Source organism: Zingiber officinale, chromosome 5A (assembly GCF_018446385.1).
Source record: "Zingiber officinale cultivar Zhangliang chromosome 5A, Zo_v1.1, whole genome shotgun sequence".
Lineage (NCBI taxonomy): Eukaryota > Viridiplantae > Streptophyta > Magnoliopsida > Zingiberales > Zingiberaceae > Zingiber > Zingiber officinale.
Window position 1 is genome coordinate 136,604,827 of NC_055994.1, and position 19,013 is coordinate 136,623,839.

The following is a 19,013-nucleotide window of genomic DNA, read 5'->3' on the forward strand; positions in this document are numbered from 1 at the left end:
TCAGATGGTTGAATCCATAGGACAAGCTAAATTAATACATCCAAAATGATTATCCTAATTGGTTCACCTTAGCCTTATTGACTAGACCATATTTTCTCCCTTGACTAAAAAAGATATTGATAATAATTTTATATCGCACTTAATATTAAAAAATCAAATGGAAAGACAACATTTTCTAACAAACAAGAGGGCATTTTGCTATATGGGTTTGATTTGGTAATGGCCGATTAATAATCAGAGCCAAGAGTTTGTTTTATGAAGTAGACTAATTAATATAATATTATATATTTATCACATTAATATCCAGCTTTCATAGCTCAGTTGGTTAGAGCACCCGTTTAGTAAGCGGGAGGTCTTGAGTTCAACTCTCGATGAAAGCATAATTTTTTTTTTTTTTTGTGGATAACTATATAATTTTTTAGCCATTGTTGGTGTTTATTCATTCACAATAAGTTCTAAGTTAAAAATCTATCTTTTTTAAACTGTAAATATCAAATAAAAATATAAATTCTTAACCAATTCAACATCTAAATAATGTTCTTAAGCATTCATTTAACTTTCTTCATCGTCTACATCTTCCGTCTTTGATCTTTTCCTAGCTCACATCTTAATTACGACAAGAGGGAAGGAGACAAGAAAGTGATGATGCTAAAATTTAATTATGACGAGACCTTGTTTGGAGTCCTTATCCTAAGAGTTGAAGCATAATTGGAAAGACTAAAGGAATTTTTGACGGAGCCTATGAAAATTTAGAAGTTCTATATTTTGGTAGAGTAAAAAAATTAGAATGAAATGATTTTGAATATAAATTTATTAGTAAAAAATCTTTACCCAATTTTGAATGGTTGAAATAAGAATTTCACGTAAGAGTGGAAGCTCTAAAGAGTAATTAGGAATTTAGTTGATAGGAGATAATAGTATTTTCCCTTGGAGATGAAAAATTCATCCACTTAATTTTATAAATTTATAAATTCTTTCTTAACTAGTTAAAAGAATAAAATTGGTTAATATCATGATGATACTAAATAATACAAATACTGTTATAAGAGAAGTTGATTGTTGAAATGATACTTGATAGACCAAAAGTGAGGTCTTGAGTTCAACTCTCAATGAAAGCATAATTTATTTTTTATTTTTGTTATAGATAAGTATGATATTGTTTAGCCATTGGTGTTTATTCATTCACAATAAGTTCAAGTTATAAATCTATCTTTTCTAAACTGTAAATATCAAATAAAAATAAAAATTCTTAACCAATTCAACATCTAAATAATCTAAATAATGTTCTTAAGCATTCATTTAACTTTCTTCATCGTCTACATCTTCCATCTTTTCCTAGCTCACATGTTAATTACAACAAGGAAGGAGACAAGAAAGTGATGATGCTAAAGTTTAATTATGACGAGACCTTGTTTGGAGTCATTTTCCTAAGAATTGAAGCATAATTGGAAAGACTAAAGGAATTTTTGACGGAGCTATGAGAATTTAGAAGTTCTATATTTTGGTAGAGTAAAAAAATTTAGAATGAAATGATTTTGAATATATATTTATTAGTAAAAAAATTTCACCCAATTTTGAATGGTTGAAACAAGAACTTCATGTAAGAGTGGAAGCTCTAAAGAGTAATTAGGAATTTATTTGATAAGAGATAATAGTATTTTCTCTTGGAGATGGAAATTTCATCCACTTAGTTTTATAAATTTACAAATTCTTTCTCAACTAATTAAAAGAATGAAATTGACTAATATCATGATAATACTAAGTATTATAAATATTATTATAGGAGAAGTTGATTGTTGAAATGATACTTGATAGACCAAAAATATAAACTATCAATTCTTTTTCTACATCATAATCCTTAAAAGAGGTCCATGAGTTCATATGGACCTCTATACCCATTTTGATCCTTATATTGTGAATTACAATATGAGTACTAGTAATTGTGTGGTTAGAAATAGAAATATTTGCAATGCTACAACCACATATTGAGGCTCAATATGCTAGTCCCTCGGGAATTCTTCAAGCTTTGACAAATGATACTTAACTACTTTTAAAAGATCTCCCATACAAAGAAGATCTTCGTTTGTTTAATATTGGACCATCTATATTAATCATATCGATTGTTATTTAGTAATCCATTTAGATATTATCTTATTTCATTCGATCTCAACACAAGTGTTTCTTTATGAATAGTCGTTCCAAATATTGTGTTTACAAGCTGCTCAATCATGAGTTACGAAATACCAATGAAAGCATGCTTTATTTATGAGTTCTCATATGATATATATATTTTTTTTGTGTGGATAAGTATGATATTTTTTTATTGTTGATACTAGTTCAGCTGCCATTGTGTCATCATTCACAACAAGTTGAAGTAAAAAATCTATCTTTTATAAACCGTAAATATCAAATATAAATAAAAATTCTTAACCAATTCAACATCTAAACAATGTTCTTAAGCATTCATTTAACTTTCTTCCTCGCCCACATCTTCCATCTTTTCCTCGCCCACATCTTAATTGCAACAAGAAGGAAGGAGACACGGAAAGTGATGGACATATGCATGGTCTCACTGCAACACTGCAGCCCACAAGCACCTTTCGTCTTTCCAATTATGCTTCAACTCCTACGATAAGGACTCCAAACAAGGTAGCTCATCATAATTAAACTTTAGCATCATCACTCGATGAACAAATTTCTTCTTCTGTTTTTTCCCCCCTCGAGAAAAAAAAAAATAAGAAAAAAGGAAAAAAGAAAAATCAAAGCTTCTTCTTAATTGCATCATTCATGCCGGCCTACCTTCTCCGGAGACAAGGACTGCCGAGCTTCTTAATTGCTTCTCCTCCATTGATAATCCTCTCGATCACTCTTCTCAGTGATTCCTCATATTGTGCTCGATGCAGGGAAAAAAAAGAGCCAGCCTACAGATCAGACGTGGTTGATACAGTTGCTCAGAGGAACAAACGGCACCTTCAATGCGTGCTTGGTTCCACCATTCAGCTACCTTGTTAGACCAAGTTCATCATACTGTTGTGTTGACAAGGGACCCCTCCAGTGCACTATGGACATAAAAGCCTTGCTCCCTTGTCCTCCTACTTCTTTTCTCATCAGACAAACTACAATAATTGCTGTTATCGTTCATAAAATTATGCCTTGGAAGCAAAGGATGTTTGACTCCATTCTCATCCTTTAGCAAATTGTTTTTTTCCCCTTCTCTCTTTCTTTCTTTTACTCATTTTCATCTGTACTTGATGTGGGCAGCTCAAATGGATCATCTTTTATATTGACTTGTTTCTTTCTTTCTTGGAGATGGAGCAGGGACTCGATGAGAGATGAGGCTGAGTGGCGGCATCCATGAGCGCCATCTCCTTTGGCTTAGCAGCCACTGCAATCTTGGTCTCCATGTTCCTCGTCATGGCGCTGGTCGAGCATCTCATCATACCGAGAATGTCCCTGCTCCGGTCGCGGAACACTGCGCGGGAATCTCCGCCGGAGGTCCGCCTGTCGCCGGCTCCGGTTCAGTCGCACGAGAAGGCTGGGAGTTCGCTGGCTGTGAGCACACGAGATCGACTGTGTGTCTTGCGTTAACTTCATGGCATCGTCTGTGCGATTGTTTTCTGATGCTGCAGGTCGGCGGCAATCCGCATGCGCGCGACGTGTTCGTGGTAATGCCGGGCGAGGAGCATCCAACCTTCCTGGCTCAGCTCGCACCTCTTCCTTCGCCGAGAGAGGGATCGAGGTGGCCGCCTTCGCACTATGCTTCTTCAGCAGCCTGCATGTAAAAATGGTGGTGTGAGGAGGATTTGGGATCTCCTGGCCGAGAACACAGGAGACAATTTCATGGTGCTTTCCAGTGAAGTCGCTTTCAGATCTATGAATCTGATCTAAGCAGAATGAATCTTGGCCCTTGTTGGTTAAGAATCTAGATTACTAATAATTATTTGATTGAATGAGTTTAAAGTAAAAAACAAAACATAATCTTATTTTCCTCGACTCCTTTTTGTTGTTATCAAAATGTTCTGAGATGAAAGATATGCTAAATTTCTCCATATGCCCATGCGATCGTGATCAAGGCGTCGAGCAAGTTTTGGTTCCTCTTCGTGGCAAAGTATCCGGTGAGCCAGTGAAGCATCTTCAGTTAAACCAAACTAAAGTATGAGCAGTATAAAAGCCAAAACAAACTCATCTTCCATGAAATTCTCTCCTAATAACCTCAAGGAGAATCTCGTTCCAAGTATCAATTGGACCAGGCATGCACCAGTGAAGGCAATCCTGGGGCGGGGGTTCACCGTTGGCTCCCCTTTTAGTATTCTTGTTAGGATCGGGACTTCTATACGGACCCGGATGTCCATCTGGCCTATACGCGAATGGCTCAGTTATGTCCATCAATCTTAACTTAGAGTCGACCCTAGCTTTCTTCACTGCATTTACGAAGCTATTAACCTGTTTCTCATGCATCACATCCGTGAATCCATTTCTTACCACAGTGGTCAATGGCCTATCCTTTCCTGTACATGAACCTCCGGTGTTCCAAGCTCCGCCTTCATAATGATCTGGTGAATATGAGCGAACAATGGCTAAACCTGTGAAGTTTGGATGAGAGGCAATCGCAGTCAGGCAGGTCTCTACTGAAATACCGAAAGCGTCGATGTTCTTGATCTGCATATTCCCTTCTCCCTTGGGCTGCCACAGTTGTCCCCCAACGAGTGTGCCGTTGAGAATGTAGGCAGACTGTTTCACAAACCAGTGGCCTGAAGAAAGAACCACGACATCAAATTTTGGGAGGTTTTCCATGAAATCTTCATCAGGAAGATCAAGATGAACCTTCACAATGTTATCTGGGACAGATGCAAAGGACTCGGTGGTCTGATGTACAAGCCAAGATGACCAATATCGGGTAAGGGTAGTGGAGGTGGACTTGAAGTAGAAATATTGTCTCTTGCCCTTCCTTCGCTTCTTGGGAGCTTCAAACTGTAAAGGAGCACATAATATATATAAAAAAAACAGTGACTCCAGATGCAGATATTTTCAGCATATTAGAACACACAAGAAACTCAAAATGAGATTGTTAATTGGCAGAAGAGTAACTGATGAACTGAAATCAGTAGAATCTCTTGAATTGTGCATTCAAATAGCTAATCTTCAGATAAAGCACCAAATTTGTGAAGATTCATCCATGTGAGTAAAAGGCATGGGGTTGGATTGAATATTATTAGGAGCAAGAACATACATTCACCATATTGTTGCCATATTGTCAAGAACTAACACAGTTTGTAGTGGAATATGCAAGGTGCTTTCTTTGGCCATGAATGCAATAGGAATGGCTCATAATTTGACAGGGCAGAATGCCAACAACCCTCCTAACTGCTTAGCCATTTCGGTGACCCATTGCCCACTATAAGTACTATCAAAGTGGGCTTCTATCCTTGATTTTTTTTTTTTATTTAAACTTACTCGCTGATTTTGATTTCACTGATGACACCAATCCTATTCAGCTAATACTTATTTTTGAACAACTTATATCAAAATTAAACTCTGCTAAAAAATATGAGATATTTTATCAGATTGCATTTCTTGTAATGACAGACAAAATAAACCATACCCAGCATAAGAAGCGGCTCAATATTGATCTAAATAATATATCATGGTGATTTGTATGCTCCATGCCCTGGAAATATGTATGCTTCATGCCAACAACCACCAATGTCAATAACTCATTATAGTTACAAATGCATTGTTTAATTATTAAAATAACACACTATCACAACTCTCCATCTTAAGGTACTTATAATTATTCTGTCTCAGGCTTTCCTCTAGTTTATGTGGAGTTCCCAAATGTGCCAAGTGAATCTCATATCTAGCAACTTACTGAACTGGATGCGGTAACCTAGTTAGCACTTGCTCAAACAATACAACAGCATTAGCAGTATATCAAATCAGAAGAGTTAATTACCTGCCAGAGAATGCAAAGCAGGGACTCCATCTGATTTCTAGCAATTGAATCTCCAACAAATGCTAATGTCTTTCCTCTCATCAGCTCCAAAAATTTCTTTGCATCAAAGCGTGGCAGGTGACAATTTTTAGGTTTCCATCTCCAATTTTCATACTCTTTGTCAGATCTTCCATTCCCCTGGCAATTCTGTTTGGGTGAAATCACTGGACATGTGTTGTTTGTGTATAATGGCCCATCCAAATCGTAAATCCATTTCCCGTTATAAAGATCACAATTCCCTAGTCAATAACATGATCCAGTGTTTCTTAAAAAAAAAAAAAATAAAGAAATTTACTAATGTTACTAAAATCAGGGAAAGATTATCATAGTCTGATTTTATTTGTTTTCTCTCTCCAAGCTTATATTCAGAATCCAAGACAAACAATGCCTTTAATTAATAATTAACATGAGGTACAGAATAAGAACAGCTGCAAAGGAATTACATAGAAATAATCAAATAAAAACAATGCAGCTTTATGGCTTTTATATACAAAAGCCAAGTGCTAAGATAACATAGAATACATCGCCATAACACAGAGTTACTGTTTGATCGATACGCACGTGGTTTTCAAAAACTCATTTTGTCGGTTTTAAAATCATAAGTATGCGCAGCGGAAATTAAAAGAGCGAACACCAGAAAACACGATTGGTTTACTTGGTTCAGAGTCTTCGGCGACTCCTACTCCAAGACCCAGGTCCGCGAACTTATTGATGGGTAAATCACTATAAACCTCTTCCGGTACCTTCGGAAGAGAGAATCGAGTACAGAAAAAGAAGGAACAAATGCAACACCCTACACTTGTCCTATTGCAAATAATTAAGTATGCAAATTACAGTTCGTTACCCAACACCTTCGAAGATTGTCAGCCTAGGCTCGATGTCGGTCGGTTCCTCAACAGTAGCCGGGAGCAACAGCGTCGTAACAGAGTCACAGTAGTAGGCTGGAGCAATCAGAACCTCAATCCAACGCGTGGAAGCTTGTATACCAGTCGATCACACATTACCTAGGGTCACCTCCCTAGGGTTGCCTAGCTTCACTCACCAGGACTTCCACTACCTAGCTTCACTCACTAGGGCTCGACTTCACTCATCAGGACTTCCACCACCTAGCTTCACTCACTAGGACCCAATTTCACTTACTAGGGACTTCCACCACCTAACTTTACTTATTAGGGTCCGGCTTCACTCACCAGGACTTCTACTTGCCTAATCTCTAGTTAGGACTTCTCAGCCCCACGGGGTTATCTGGAGCGGTTAGTGCGTAGAAGCTTGCCACTTGAGAGCGTGGGTTCAAACCGCGGGGTAGTCAGGGCGTAATTCCCTGGTCCTGTGCACCTCTTCCCACTGCGCACTAACTTCTCCAGCTACCGTGATTTACCTCCCTCGTGAAGACCTTGGGCGTGGTGCGGCGGGGGCGCTGGGGGCGAGCGATATCGCCTTTTGCCACTCGAGTTAGGACTTCTCACTTGCCTATCCTTCGGTTAGGACTTACCCTTACTAGTCATCTAGTCCTGACTAGACTACTCTCTTCCAAACATCAAGTCCTATTTGGATTAACCCTTGCTCAAACTGACCAGACTTGGGTGCATTGTCAAATATCGAAACCCTAGAGGTCAATTGTACCTACAATCTCTCCCTTTTTGATGATTGATAATTTTCTTAAGTTAGGCTTGGGTCTTTAAGGGTTAATCTCAAAATTTGAGAGATTAGTCACTTTCCCCCTTTAACTTTTCTAACTTAAGATTACTCTCCCTTTTGGCACACATCAAAAAAATATAAACTTAAGATCACTCTTGATTAGGTTTTGCACCAACAATAATATTTGAAAGTCATAATTAAGTGTTTCAAAAACATATTTTTTCAAAGTGGTGTTGCAGATTAATTTTTCAAAGTTGGTTGTCAAGGTAACTTTTGAAAGTTTAAGCAACTTTTGATAGTGAATTTTCAAAATATTTTTCAAGGTGTTTTCATAAAAACTTGTAAAGCAAAGAGTATTTCGTAAAATATTATGAAAATAATTTTTCAAACTCAGTTTCAAAGATTTGCAAAATTAAATTTTGAATGATTTTTTTTTAAAAAAAATTACATTTAATCTTTTAATCAGGACTCCCCTTAACTTGACACATTCTTAGAAATTCTTGTTAACTATAAGTAAAATTTCCTATGTGCCGAGGGAGTTGATCCAAATTAAAAGAACACTAAGTTTGAAGGTGAATTTTCAAAACATTTTCCAATACACTGGCCAAAAAAACAAATTTGAGGGTGATTGTTTAACAAAACCTTTTGAGAAGAGCTTGTCAAATTAAAAATGTTCATAAAGTAAAAATAATTTTTCAAAATATATTAAGAATGATTGTCAAAGTACGAAAAATTCATAATTCAAAATAATTTTGAAAAGCATAGAGTGTTTTTTTTTGTTTTAAACAAGTTTGGCAAGTAATTTGTAAAATAATTTTCAAAATGGTTAAAAAATAGTTTTAAGAATATTTTTCAAATAAAGTTTGAGAAGGCTTTTCAAAATATTTTTAGAAAAGTAATTTTTCAAACATATTTTTTAAAAATACCTTCCCTTAACCTGACATACTCTAGTTATTCTTGCTGACCATAAGAGATTCTACCTAGGTGTCTAGGGGTCTATAAGTTTACGGTTGACTTTGAAGGATTTAGACATTGACTGCATGCCTTTGAGACCTATATAAGCAATAGTAGTTGACTTAATTTTCTTTTCCTAGCATCTCAACCATTTTAGATTTTCAAGCATGGTAATCTTAAGTGTTTAGAGAGATGCTTTAACACATATTTTTAAAATTACTTAAGTATTCTGTATTTTGAAATAGAACTTCAGATTAATCTTGTGTTACATTAAATTTACGATAGTTTTTGCATTTAATGATTTAGTTAAATTATTTTTAGAGCAAATTAATTGATTAGTTATTATGTTAAGATTGATTTAATAGCTGAATTTCCAATTAATTCAGATTAACTATAAGTTAATATAATTTAATCAATAAATAAGTAATAATTATTTTTGAATTAACAGTAAATATTGAAAGTAATTAAGTTGAATAATAGTAATTAAGTTCAATTAATTGATCAGAATAATTAAAATTCATATTATTAAATGAATTATTAAATTAGGACTAACTAATTAAAATTTGAGTTAACTGATTATTAGTTAACTTAATTAAGATAAGTTAATAGATTTTGAATTAACTAAGATGAATAATAATAGAATTTCAAATACAATTTATGTTTGAATTGAAATTAAGTATTTTTAAAGTAATTTTTGAAAAATTTTAAAAATAAATTTTTAAAGGGATTTTTAAAATAATTTTTTTAAAGGATTTTTAAAATAATTTTTAAAAGGATTTTTAAAAAAAAATATTTTAAACATAATTTTGAAAAAAGATTTTAAAATAATTTTTAAAAGATTTTTTTTTAAAAAAAATAATTTTTAAAAGTTTTTTAAAATAATTTTAAAAAGATTTTTAAAATAATTTTTATGTAATAATTTAATTAACATATGTTTAATTAAATTTTGATTTCAGGGTTTTGATTAAATTAATATTGGAATTCATTTAATGAAATTTAATTTAATTTTAGTTTGAAATTATATTTATATTTTCAATCAGGGAATCCTATAATTTTGTGAGATGAATTAAGTTTAATTTCAGGGTTTGGTTTAACTTTGTGTTAGATTCAGGTTTAGCTTTGGGTTCAACAAACAGACATTTTTAGATAAACTTCTGGGCTATGGTGAGTCACCTGAACATTATTAGAGTAACTATGCATTCGAGGTTTTTCAAATAATCTCATCCACTGAACTTAGTACAAAACTTTGATCTAACTAGTTAGGATTCATAAGGGGTAGCTTCAGTTAGTTCCACTAAGCCAAATGCACCAGGTCGAAGTCATATCTTCCAAGGCATGCATAGACAGAGTTTTCCTAATTTACTATCATCCAAAACTTCACCAGTACCGTTGATCAAGTTAAATTTTTTATCCCTATTTAGACTAGCCCTAATTACCCATCCAGGTAAGTTGTTGATTTTTGAGGTGCCAACTAGTTTAGAGCATACCGCTGAATTGTTGAATATTTGTTTTATTAGGTTTATTTAAATATTTAAGTTTTAAGTAGTTTAGTTGAGTTAAATGTAGATTTTATGTATTTTAATTTATGTTTCTGATTTAAGTTTGGTTTGTTATTATATTTGTTGATTAATTTCATAATCAAGAGATATTTGATTATATCTTAGTTTTTTTATTTAAATTTAGTTTAGACTTCAAGTCTAGTTTTAATGATCTAGTGAGATTATTAATTATTTTTTCTAGTTTATAAATTTTATTTTTCAGAAGATTATTTTGTTTTTCTAATTTTCTAAAACTTAAAGATAATTTTTTAAACTTTGAAGGATTATTAAATGATTTTGAATTAGCTTGGTTAGTTAAATTAATTGATTTGTTTGAGTGAACATGCATATCTAATGTTTGGGGAGAATCTAAATTTGAGCAGTAATGATTATCCAAATTACTAACATGTGTAGAAAAAGTAAGATTTTCATATATTGTAAATCTACTAACCTTTGCTCCCCCTTTTTCTGGGCATTGAGGTTTATAATGACCCATCTTTTTGCAGCTGAAACATTGGATATGCTCCTTCCCTTTGTGAACTTTTAGTGTCGACTTCTCCTTTACCTTTGATTGTGTGGTTCGAGTCTTACAAGTAGAGCACTTACTTTTGTAATGCCCTCTTTCACTGCATCTAAAACATATTATATGATATTTGAATTTTGAATTTACAACGTTACCTTTAGAATCCTCATTAGAATTCTCCTCCTTGTCCGCCGCCGTTTCAGATTCGAATTCTGATTCAGATCTTTCTACCTCCTCTTTTGCTTTTAACGTCATAAAGTTGGTTTGGTCTGATTCTGAGGATGACTCTGGGGATTCAGACTCAGATCTGAGCTCTAGTTTGACTTGATCCTCTAGCTCCATCGGCTCCTCATGAATCTTGGTCAGTCGAGTCCAGAACTCATAGGCATCTTGATGTTCTCTAATTCTGCATGTGATTTCATTAGGTAGCAATCTTACAAATGAATTTATTACCTTTCTGTTGGTTTCTGTGTTTTGTGTTGATCTTCTTAGTGTCATGCCACCATCGAAATCGTTCATAAGATGAAAGTTTCCATTTGCATCCTCCACAGATTGAATTCATGTCTCTTGTACATCTCATATGGAGATGGTTCGTGAACGCTTCGTCCTTCACCATGAGTCATTAAGCACTGAAGATAGAAAACTAAAGGAAGGTACCAAGATTTGGTCTTGGATTAGCAGAGTTTGAGATATAAAAAATATAGAAGAACTCGAGAGGTATTGCACCAACTTCGAGTTAAAATCGAACAAGTAAAGAAAATTTATTTGAATAGGTAAAGTTTCACCAATTCAAATATTAACAAAAAACTGAAAACGATAACCCCGGCTAGATTGGTGGTTGCACCAATTTAGAGCAGAATCTCGCTCTGATACCATTTATTGGATCGATACCCACGTGAGAGGGGGAGGAGGAGGGTGAATCACGTGGTTTTCAAAAACTCGTTTTGTCGGTTTTAAAATCACAAGTATGCGCAGCGAAAATTAAGAGAGCGAACACCAGAAAACATGATCAGTTTACTTGGTTCGGAGCCTTCGGCGACTCCTATTCCAAGACCCAGGTCCCGCGGACCTATCGATGGGTAAATCACTATAAACCTCTTCTGTTACCTCCAGAAGAGAGAATCGGGTACAGAGAAAGAAGGAATTACAGTTTGTTACTCAACACATTCGAAGATTGTCAGCTTAGGCTCGGTGTCAGTCGGTTCCTCGACAGTAGTCGGGCGCAACAACGTCGTAGCAGAGTCACAGTAGTAGGCTGGAGCAGTCGGAACCTCAATCGGACGCGTGGAAGCTTGTATAACAATTGTTGAAGAAGCTTTGGGCGAGCAGCCTTAAATAGAGCATGGAAGGTGCCTTCCATAGGTGTTGAAGGTGCCTTCTAGGAGTTGAAGGCGCCTCCAATGGGATACATTTTATCCCGCAAATTCTGTGTGTTATCTGCTTCGAACGCCAAACTTCATCCCTTGAAAGGCGCCTTCCATAGCCATGGAAGGTGCCTTCCATGAATAGTACAAAGACACCTTCACTGCTTAAAGGCGCCTTCAGACACTGTTCATATGAAGGCTTTTGCTCCTTTTTGCCCTACAAAATGTGTTAGTCTAATAACTAAAACATCTATCCTGCAAAACAAAGTTAGCACAATAATAAATGGTAGCAATTAGTTTCTGTCCTCCCAGGACCAGAAACTAGCTAACGTCTCAGATTAGGGATCCGAAATGGACCTAACTTGGACCAATGCCTACTGTCCTCTCGACCGGGACGCGTCCTCAGTTAGTCACTCTCCTCCAGTGACTTACCTTTAGTTACCATTTTGCCAGTTGTCCGGTCTACAGACCCAACTGCCAGATATCTGGTTGGCCCGTTGACCTATTTAGACTTCTCGTCAGATATCCGGTCGGCCCGTTGACCTATCTAGACTTCCGTTAGATATCCGGTTGGCCCGTTGACCTATCTAGACTTCCTTAGACCTGTCAACTCCTGCACACTGGGTTAGTACAATAGATAAAATAGTAAAGTAAAACAGTGTCGACATATTTCAGGATTCGGTGGTCCGGTCGACCGCGCTAGGGTCACCTCTCTAGGGTTGCCTAGCTTCACTCACTAGGACTTCCGTTGCCTAGCTTCACTCATCAGGACTTCCTCCACCTAGCTTCACTCACTAGGGCCCGACTTCACTCACCAGGACTTCCACCACCTAGCTTCACTCACTAGGCCCCGACTTCACTCACCAGGACTTCCACCACCTAGCTTCATTCACTAGGGTCCAGTTTCACTTACCAGACTTCCACCACCTAGCTTCACTCACTAGGGCCTGACTTCACTCACCAGGACTTCCACTTGCCTAATCTCTAGTTAGGACTTCTCACTTGTCTATCTTTCGGTTAGGACTTACCCTTGCTAATCATCTAGTCCTGACTAGACTATTCTCTTCCAAACATCAAGTCCTATTTGGATTAACCCTTGGTCAAACTGGCCAGACTTGGGTGCATTATCAAACATCGAAACCCTAGAGGTCAATTGCACCAACAGTTATTTAAGGTAAAACATTCAATACATACTTATTACAAAAGAAAAGACAGTAGTAAACATTTTCTCTTGTCATTCCCCACAAACGCAGTAGTTTTAACTATAATATTCGCAGCTCTGCTAATTGCAACTATATGGTTTATCACATATCTTAGTCTTCATTTCACCAAGTCAATCAAACACAAAAAAGATTCCATAGCAGCAGAAAGTGGCACACTTCATGCATCTTTATTCCTTACAGATCAGTTCATAACTCAACAGAAACATAGAGTTTCTGTTAAGTCCCAGAAACCTTACCTGTATTTGAATATATTCTTGTGCATTATGTGGGCAGTAATACGTCAACTAAGCAATGAAATACCTTTTTATGTTGCTAAGGATAGTTACATAGGGTCTATTTTCAACTGTGGGGTTCTAATTGGTGGTTGTTGATATCTATAAATGTTGGATGATATTAGTAATAGTTACATTCAGAAGTATCTTTTTCTGAATTCTCTCTCTCTCTCTCTCTCTCTCTGTGTGAAGGGATCTTGACTAGAAAATATATTTGTTTTGTTTTAACGGAGAGGTAACAGTGCTGTTGGGTTGGATCCATGACTTGAAAATATTTTTCCGTTAAAAATATGGTGAGAATGAGAAACATTAACAAGCTTCAAAATTCGATGGCTAAGTCGGCCACACATGTTCTGGTTAGATTTTTCAACCGAAGAATTCAATACTACCCAACTTGGTGTTTGAGGATAACTGCACCATGCTTATGTCCAGATAACCTATTTTTATCTGAGTTTATTTGTGGGTGTGTACCATGCGGGGAATAATTAGTTAAGCTGTGTAGCAATTTTTATGCTGCAGGAGGTTATGCAATTATTTTCAACTGGGGGGCTGTAATTGGTGCTTTATGCTGTGTTTAAATGCAATTGACGTATTAATAAAAAACAAGAAAGTTACAGTCAGATGTAACTTCTCTTTTGTCATTTCCTTTTACAGAAGAATCATAACTTTTTATAGTCTCAACAAGGTCTTAGTCTATCACTCTATCTACTCAATCCTTTGTTCATAACAACTTCATTCATATGAATTTCAATGAGACAAATTTCCTGATAATGATCCTTTTACACATACTTTGATGAAAAGCAACAAAATGAATAAGATAGGTCCTGCAACTCTTGCTGCGCCATATGAGAACATTATGTAAATAAACAAATGCTACCAGGCTGAAAATCTTTGAAGTGTGCATATAGAGTTTGGAAACTAGTTAATAATATGAGCCACCAATAGTGTATGTGCTGCTTTTTCTAACAATCAGTTTATATGGTTGATGAATTTCAACCCAATAATATATATTGCAATAATAGTATGTCAAAGACACACATTCCTTCATATTTTTTTTCAAGAATTATGACTAGATTGTCATCAGATCTGGTAGTTAACCAATTACCTTTTCTACATTGATCACTGGCATTAATTTTTTTTGTACAGTGTTGATTACCGTGTACATAACTACATATGGTATGTGTTGGCCATTGGATATTCTCAGTCACTCCTACTTGTTGGAATTAAAGGTGGTTCAAGTTTAGGGGCCACATAGAAAATAATGGGAAGAGAAGCATGGCGGATTCATAGTGCATGCTAAGCTAAACAACGAGCGACTCCTTGTTCTCTCATGCACATTCTAAAAGATATTTCATCTCCTTAATAATTCATAAAGGAGAGATGAACAATTTAAATAATAACCACAATGACATGTGTACTGGAAAACAATTGTTAAATTACTTGTAGGTGTTTTAATCTAAGTATCCTCGATGAAAGGTGAAGGGCCTCGATAAATAGATTATATGCGTCTAGGTCACTCTCTATGATTAAAAAACAATAATCCCAACATCCTTATTACAATAAGCATTCTTTGATAAAGATTCATATAGAAAAAACTGGAACTTGAATCTCTCAGTATACCACTCAATTTGCTTTTATGAGTGAATACTTCTCTTTCCATTGTCACATCATGATATATGATGACTGGAATCTTCTCAAATAGCTTCTTCCACTATAACAAGTTCCCACATGGATGAGGTTGCATAGTGTGTGCTTGGCAGAAAATGCAAAACAATGTTCTGAATAGTTTGCTAGGGGATTTCAACTTCCTAATTGAATAAAAATAGAACTCTTTATCAACTAGAACTTTGAAGAATAAATCTCTTCCTAAAATTTCACTATGCATTATGTGAAAAACACATCCCATTTCTTATTGCTCCATTACCTGGCTAATAAACGTCCTTTTCACTTATATGCCATAATTGTATGATTTGAACAATTTTCTAAAAATGAACTACAAATAGAAACCGTGTAAAGTAAAGGGAAACAAAATCAACCACTGCATCTAAACTAGCTTTTTGCCAGTAAACAATAAAGCTATTATTATGAATCAAAACTATGAAGGTTAGGAGAATAAATCAACTTACCAGAATCTAAATATGTAGAGTCCTCAATATGAAACGAGGATCTATTGATATCTAGAGTGACACCATCAGAATTTCCCAAATCACTCTTTACAGAATCATTATAGATAGCAGATGAAGGTGTATCCGTATGCTGTATGACCTCATTTGCATTTAGAGAAACAGAGATATTCACACTCTGTGTATCAATATTACCAGTACCTACACCAGAATCAGATGAAGGAATCTTAACATGTTAGTTGTTACTTATATTGCATCCACATTCAGGTTTTCAAAACATAAATATAGCATGATTACCACTGAGAACTGCTGAATCAGACTTCCTATTTTGCTCCACTGGTAACAAGGAAACATGGAATGATGAAATGAGGGGATAGCAAGTCAACTGAAATGAGATGAGTATAAGTAAGAGAAGTAACCCCCCGGCTGACACAACTATTTTGAAAAGGGACCGTGGAACTGTCATAACCCCTGATAAACTTCTGGGAGAAGACATAGTCATGATCAAAGATTACTGAAGTCCAAAGAACCTGAGGCTAATTCCATATGCATATGTTCCAATTAACCTATACAGGAATGACTTCTGAGAAAATCAACCTAGAAGCTGAATCAAATCCTTGTCTCAGTGGCACAATCTTGATACAGCCCCACCAAAATCATTGATACGGATTCGCTGAACACCTGGCACAATCTTTGAATTTAAATGAAGAGTGGGAAACAATGGAAATATCCTTGAGCGAATATCTCAAGTTGAATCTTTCTATCTTGACAACCTAACCAAATGCGCAAGGAAATGCACAGATTCCTTCAAATGCCATTTTCCTCATCTGATAAAAAAAAAGGAGAGAACTTTCAGATGATAAGAAACTGACCCAATTCCTCCCTCCTGGATCATGTCATATCAAACAAAGAATTTCTGACTTTCCAACTTGTGAGTCTTGTGGCAATAGGTAAGCAAATCGAACGGTCAAAAGTGGGACAACCATTCACCCAAAAAATAGGATTACCTCAAAATCCAGAGCACTCCTCACGACCAGTTAAACATCGGATACCTCGGTAAAGAAGTTTTGATCTACAGATTAAACATATCAACGAGACAAGGACAGATGAAAAGAATGACGGGCACAAGAAATGAAGGAAAAGTTAAGAGTTGGGGATAGCTAGCGAAGGGCGATTCAGATGAAGCATGAAGGAACTCGTCGCCTCCATAAAATCTCTATCGCCGGGATTCGTTCTTCCACCTATGCGACGCAAACGAGCGATCGATCGATCGAATCACCAAATCAACGAAAAGCCGAAAAGGTCTTCTTTTTCCGTTCTGACCCCGAAAATTATTTATTACGTCGTTTGGCCCTTAATTTTATTTCCATTAAGGGTACCTTAATTGGGGGTTATCCTTGATAATCTTGATTATCCATCCAAAGTTATTAATGAAAATCTTGTCTGATTTAGATAATTGATGATTCTCGAGTAATATTCCTCTCGGGTATGTAATCCAGAATCGGAAATTGAGATTTTTTTTTATTTCAGGGTTAACGAATTTTTTTTATCCAAAATATTCTCGAATAAGAGAAACATATGATAAAAAAGAAAACTGTACCAGAAAAAAAATAAAAAAAATAAAATAGAATTTTTTTAAAATATAAAAATGTAAAAAAAACATAATTTTTTTAAAAAATAGAAAATATAAAAAAATAATTAAAATTATAAAAAATGGGAAAACATAAAAAAAAAACATAAAAATGGAAAAAAAAATTGGGAAAAAAATTTAAAAAGCGTAAATTTTTTTTTTAAAAAAATAAAAACTTAAAAATATGTAAAAAAAATAGAAAAATTAAAAAATGTAAAAAAATAAAAACTTTAAAAAATACGCATAAAAATAAAGAAAAATGTAAAAAAACGTAGAGTTTAATAATAATAATAATAATAATATATAGTTGGTTTTGTAACTAAGGGTAATATAGTAAAATATTAAAATAGGTTATTTATTAAAACCTTCAAATAAATAAGTTTTTGTTGCACTACGTAGGTTGAACCAAACAACATTTGGTTATGTTTTATTCCACATAACCTTGGTTATGTGCATAGTTTGTATAATCGCGATCCTACGCAGAATCGATTTAGGATCAAAATCAGATCGTTCAGAATCAGATCGTAGAATCGTACGATCCTACCTGATCCTGTCCGAAAGCTGAATCAACGGACGCTGGGCACGTGGCGCTCTCCAACGGCTGATGTAGATCTCCTGACTGTCCGTACGGACCTCCGGTGATCCTGCATAGAAGTCGGGCCGGGAAGGGGTTCCCGGCGACGACCCTCCGACGCTCAAGTCAGGTAAGCGAACAACGAAGAAGTTGCTCTAAAAATTGTAGAACGCGTACCTCCGGTGAAGGGTGAGGCCCTTTATATAGGGCTGGAAAGGGACTCACGCACACATATCGAGGCGAATACGTATCCTTAGCCCATACCTCCATATGGGCTTGTCAGAAAAGCTTACCTGACCCCTTACTGCTACAGTCCGAGCACATCTTTGACGGGACAGCGGACCCCTGTCATAAGATCCTGCGTATGGCCTGCTCCTCGGACATACCCGCTGTCAGAGGATGTTTCCTTATCCTGTTCTCCTTACTATATGGCGAGTGTCCGGCCGGTTGGCAGTCCCTTTTCGTCCGGCCGGTCATACGTGCTGGACCGGGTGCTCGGCTGAGAGTGGTCCACAGCAACGATGCTTTATGCTTCGGCCGAGCGGGCTATCCGCTCGGCCAGGTGACCCTTTTCACTATGAGCGTCGGAAAACCCGCCCATGGTCGGGTTGTCTTCTGTCCGGCCCGGGAAGCTCCTGGCCGAATGTCAGGTCGGCTCGGCATCCTTCCGTTCGGCCCGACATCCTTCGTTCGACAGGGCATCCTTCCGTTCGGCCCGGCATCCTCCGTTCGGCAGGGCATCCTTCCGTTCGGCCCGGCCTCCTTCCGTTTGGCCCGACATGCTTCTGTTCGGCACGGCATGCTTCCGTTCGGCCCGACATGCTTCCGTTCGGCCCGGCATGCTTCCGTTCGGCCCGGCCTCCTTCCGTTCGGCCCGGCATGTTTCCGTTCGGCGCGAACTTGGGGTTGACCTCCACGTGTCTTTGACCCTCCGCCCATGAGGGTCCCCCGTCCTTACCACCGGATCACATGCCTCCCCTTCAATTCTAGTCGAAGGAGGCACATAGTCCGACTGACTGGACGGTCTTCCGCTCGGAGGGTTTATAGACGTCGGCTCGTCTCTCGATTTTTAACGTCGGAGCTCGACGGTCTTCCGCTCGGAGGGTTTATAGACGCCGGCTCGTCTCTCGATTTTTAACGTCGGAGCTCGACGGTCTTCCGCTCGGAGGGTTTATAGGCGCC

At 36.7% G+C, this 19,013-nt stretch overlaps 2 protein-coding genes and 1 non-coding gene across 5 annotated transcripts; 2 read left to right on the forward strand and 1 right to left on the reverse strand.

Moving 5' to 3' along the window:
• The first annotated feature begins 306 nt into the window (after nucleotides 1–306).
• On the forward strand, nucleotides 307–380 carry TRNAT-AGU. Its single transcript has one exon. It is a non-coding gene; the product is annotated as a tRNA-Thr (tRNA).
• A 2,118-nt stretch (nucleotides 381–2,498) lies between these two features.
• On the forward strand, nucleotides 2,499–3,993 carry LOC121982001. The gene is made up of 3 exons (XM_042534839.1): nucleotides 2,499–2,649; nucleotides 2,904–3,552; nucleotides 3,630–3,993. The coding sequence occupies exons 2-3, from the start codon at nucleotides 3,355–3,357 to the stop codon at nucleotides 3,780–3,782; spliced, it is 351 nt and encodes a 116-aa protein (XP_042390773.1). The 5' UTR covers nucleotides 2,499–2,649; nucleotides 2,904–3,354; the 3' UTR covers nucleotides 3,783–3,993.
• Nucleotides 3,005–16,929, reverse strand: LOC121982000 (protein YLS7-like). 3 transcript variants are annotated; one of them, XM_042534838.1, is made up of 5 exons: nucleotides 15,925–16,929; nucleotides 15,631–15,828; nucleotides 5,954–6,231; nucleotides 4,825–4,971; nucleotides 3,005–4,751 (listed from the first exon to the last, which is right to left on the reverse strand). In XM_042534838.1, exons 1-5 carry the CDS (start codon nucleotides 16,127–16,129, stop codon nucleotides 4,737–4,739), a joined length of 843 nt encoding a protein of 280 aa, XP_042390772.1. In that variant the 5' UTR covers nucleotides 16,130–16,929; the 3' UTR covers nucleotides 3,005–4,736. The 3 variants fall into 3 exon arrangements, with proteins under 3 accessions (XP_042390772.1, XP_042390771.1, XP_042390770.1); XM_042534837.1 differs by having other exon boundaries at nucleotides 3,005–4,971; nucleotides 15,925–16,454; nucleotides 16,635–16,927; XM_042534836.1 differs by having other exon boundaries at nucleotides 3,005–4,971; nucleotides 15,925–16,400; nucleotides 16,500–16,927.
• Nucleotides 16,930–19,013: the final 2,084 nt, after the last annotated feature.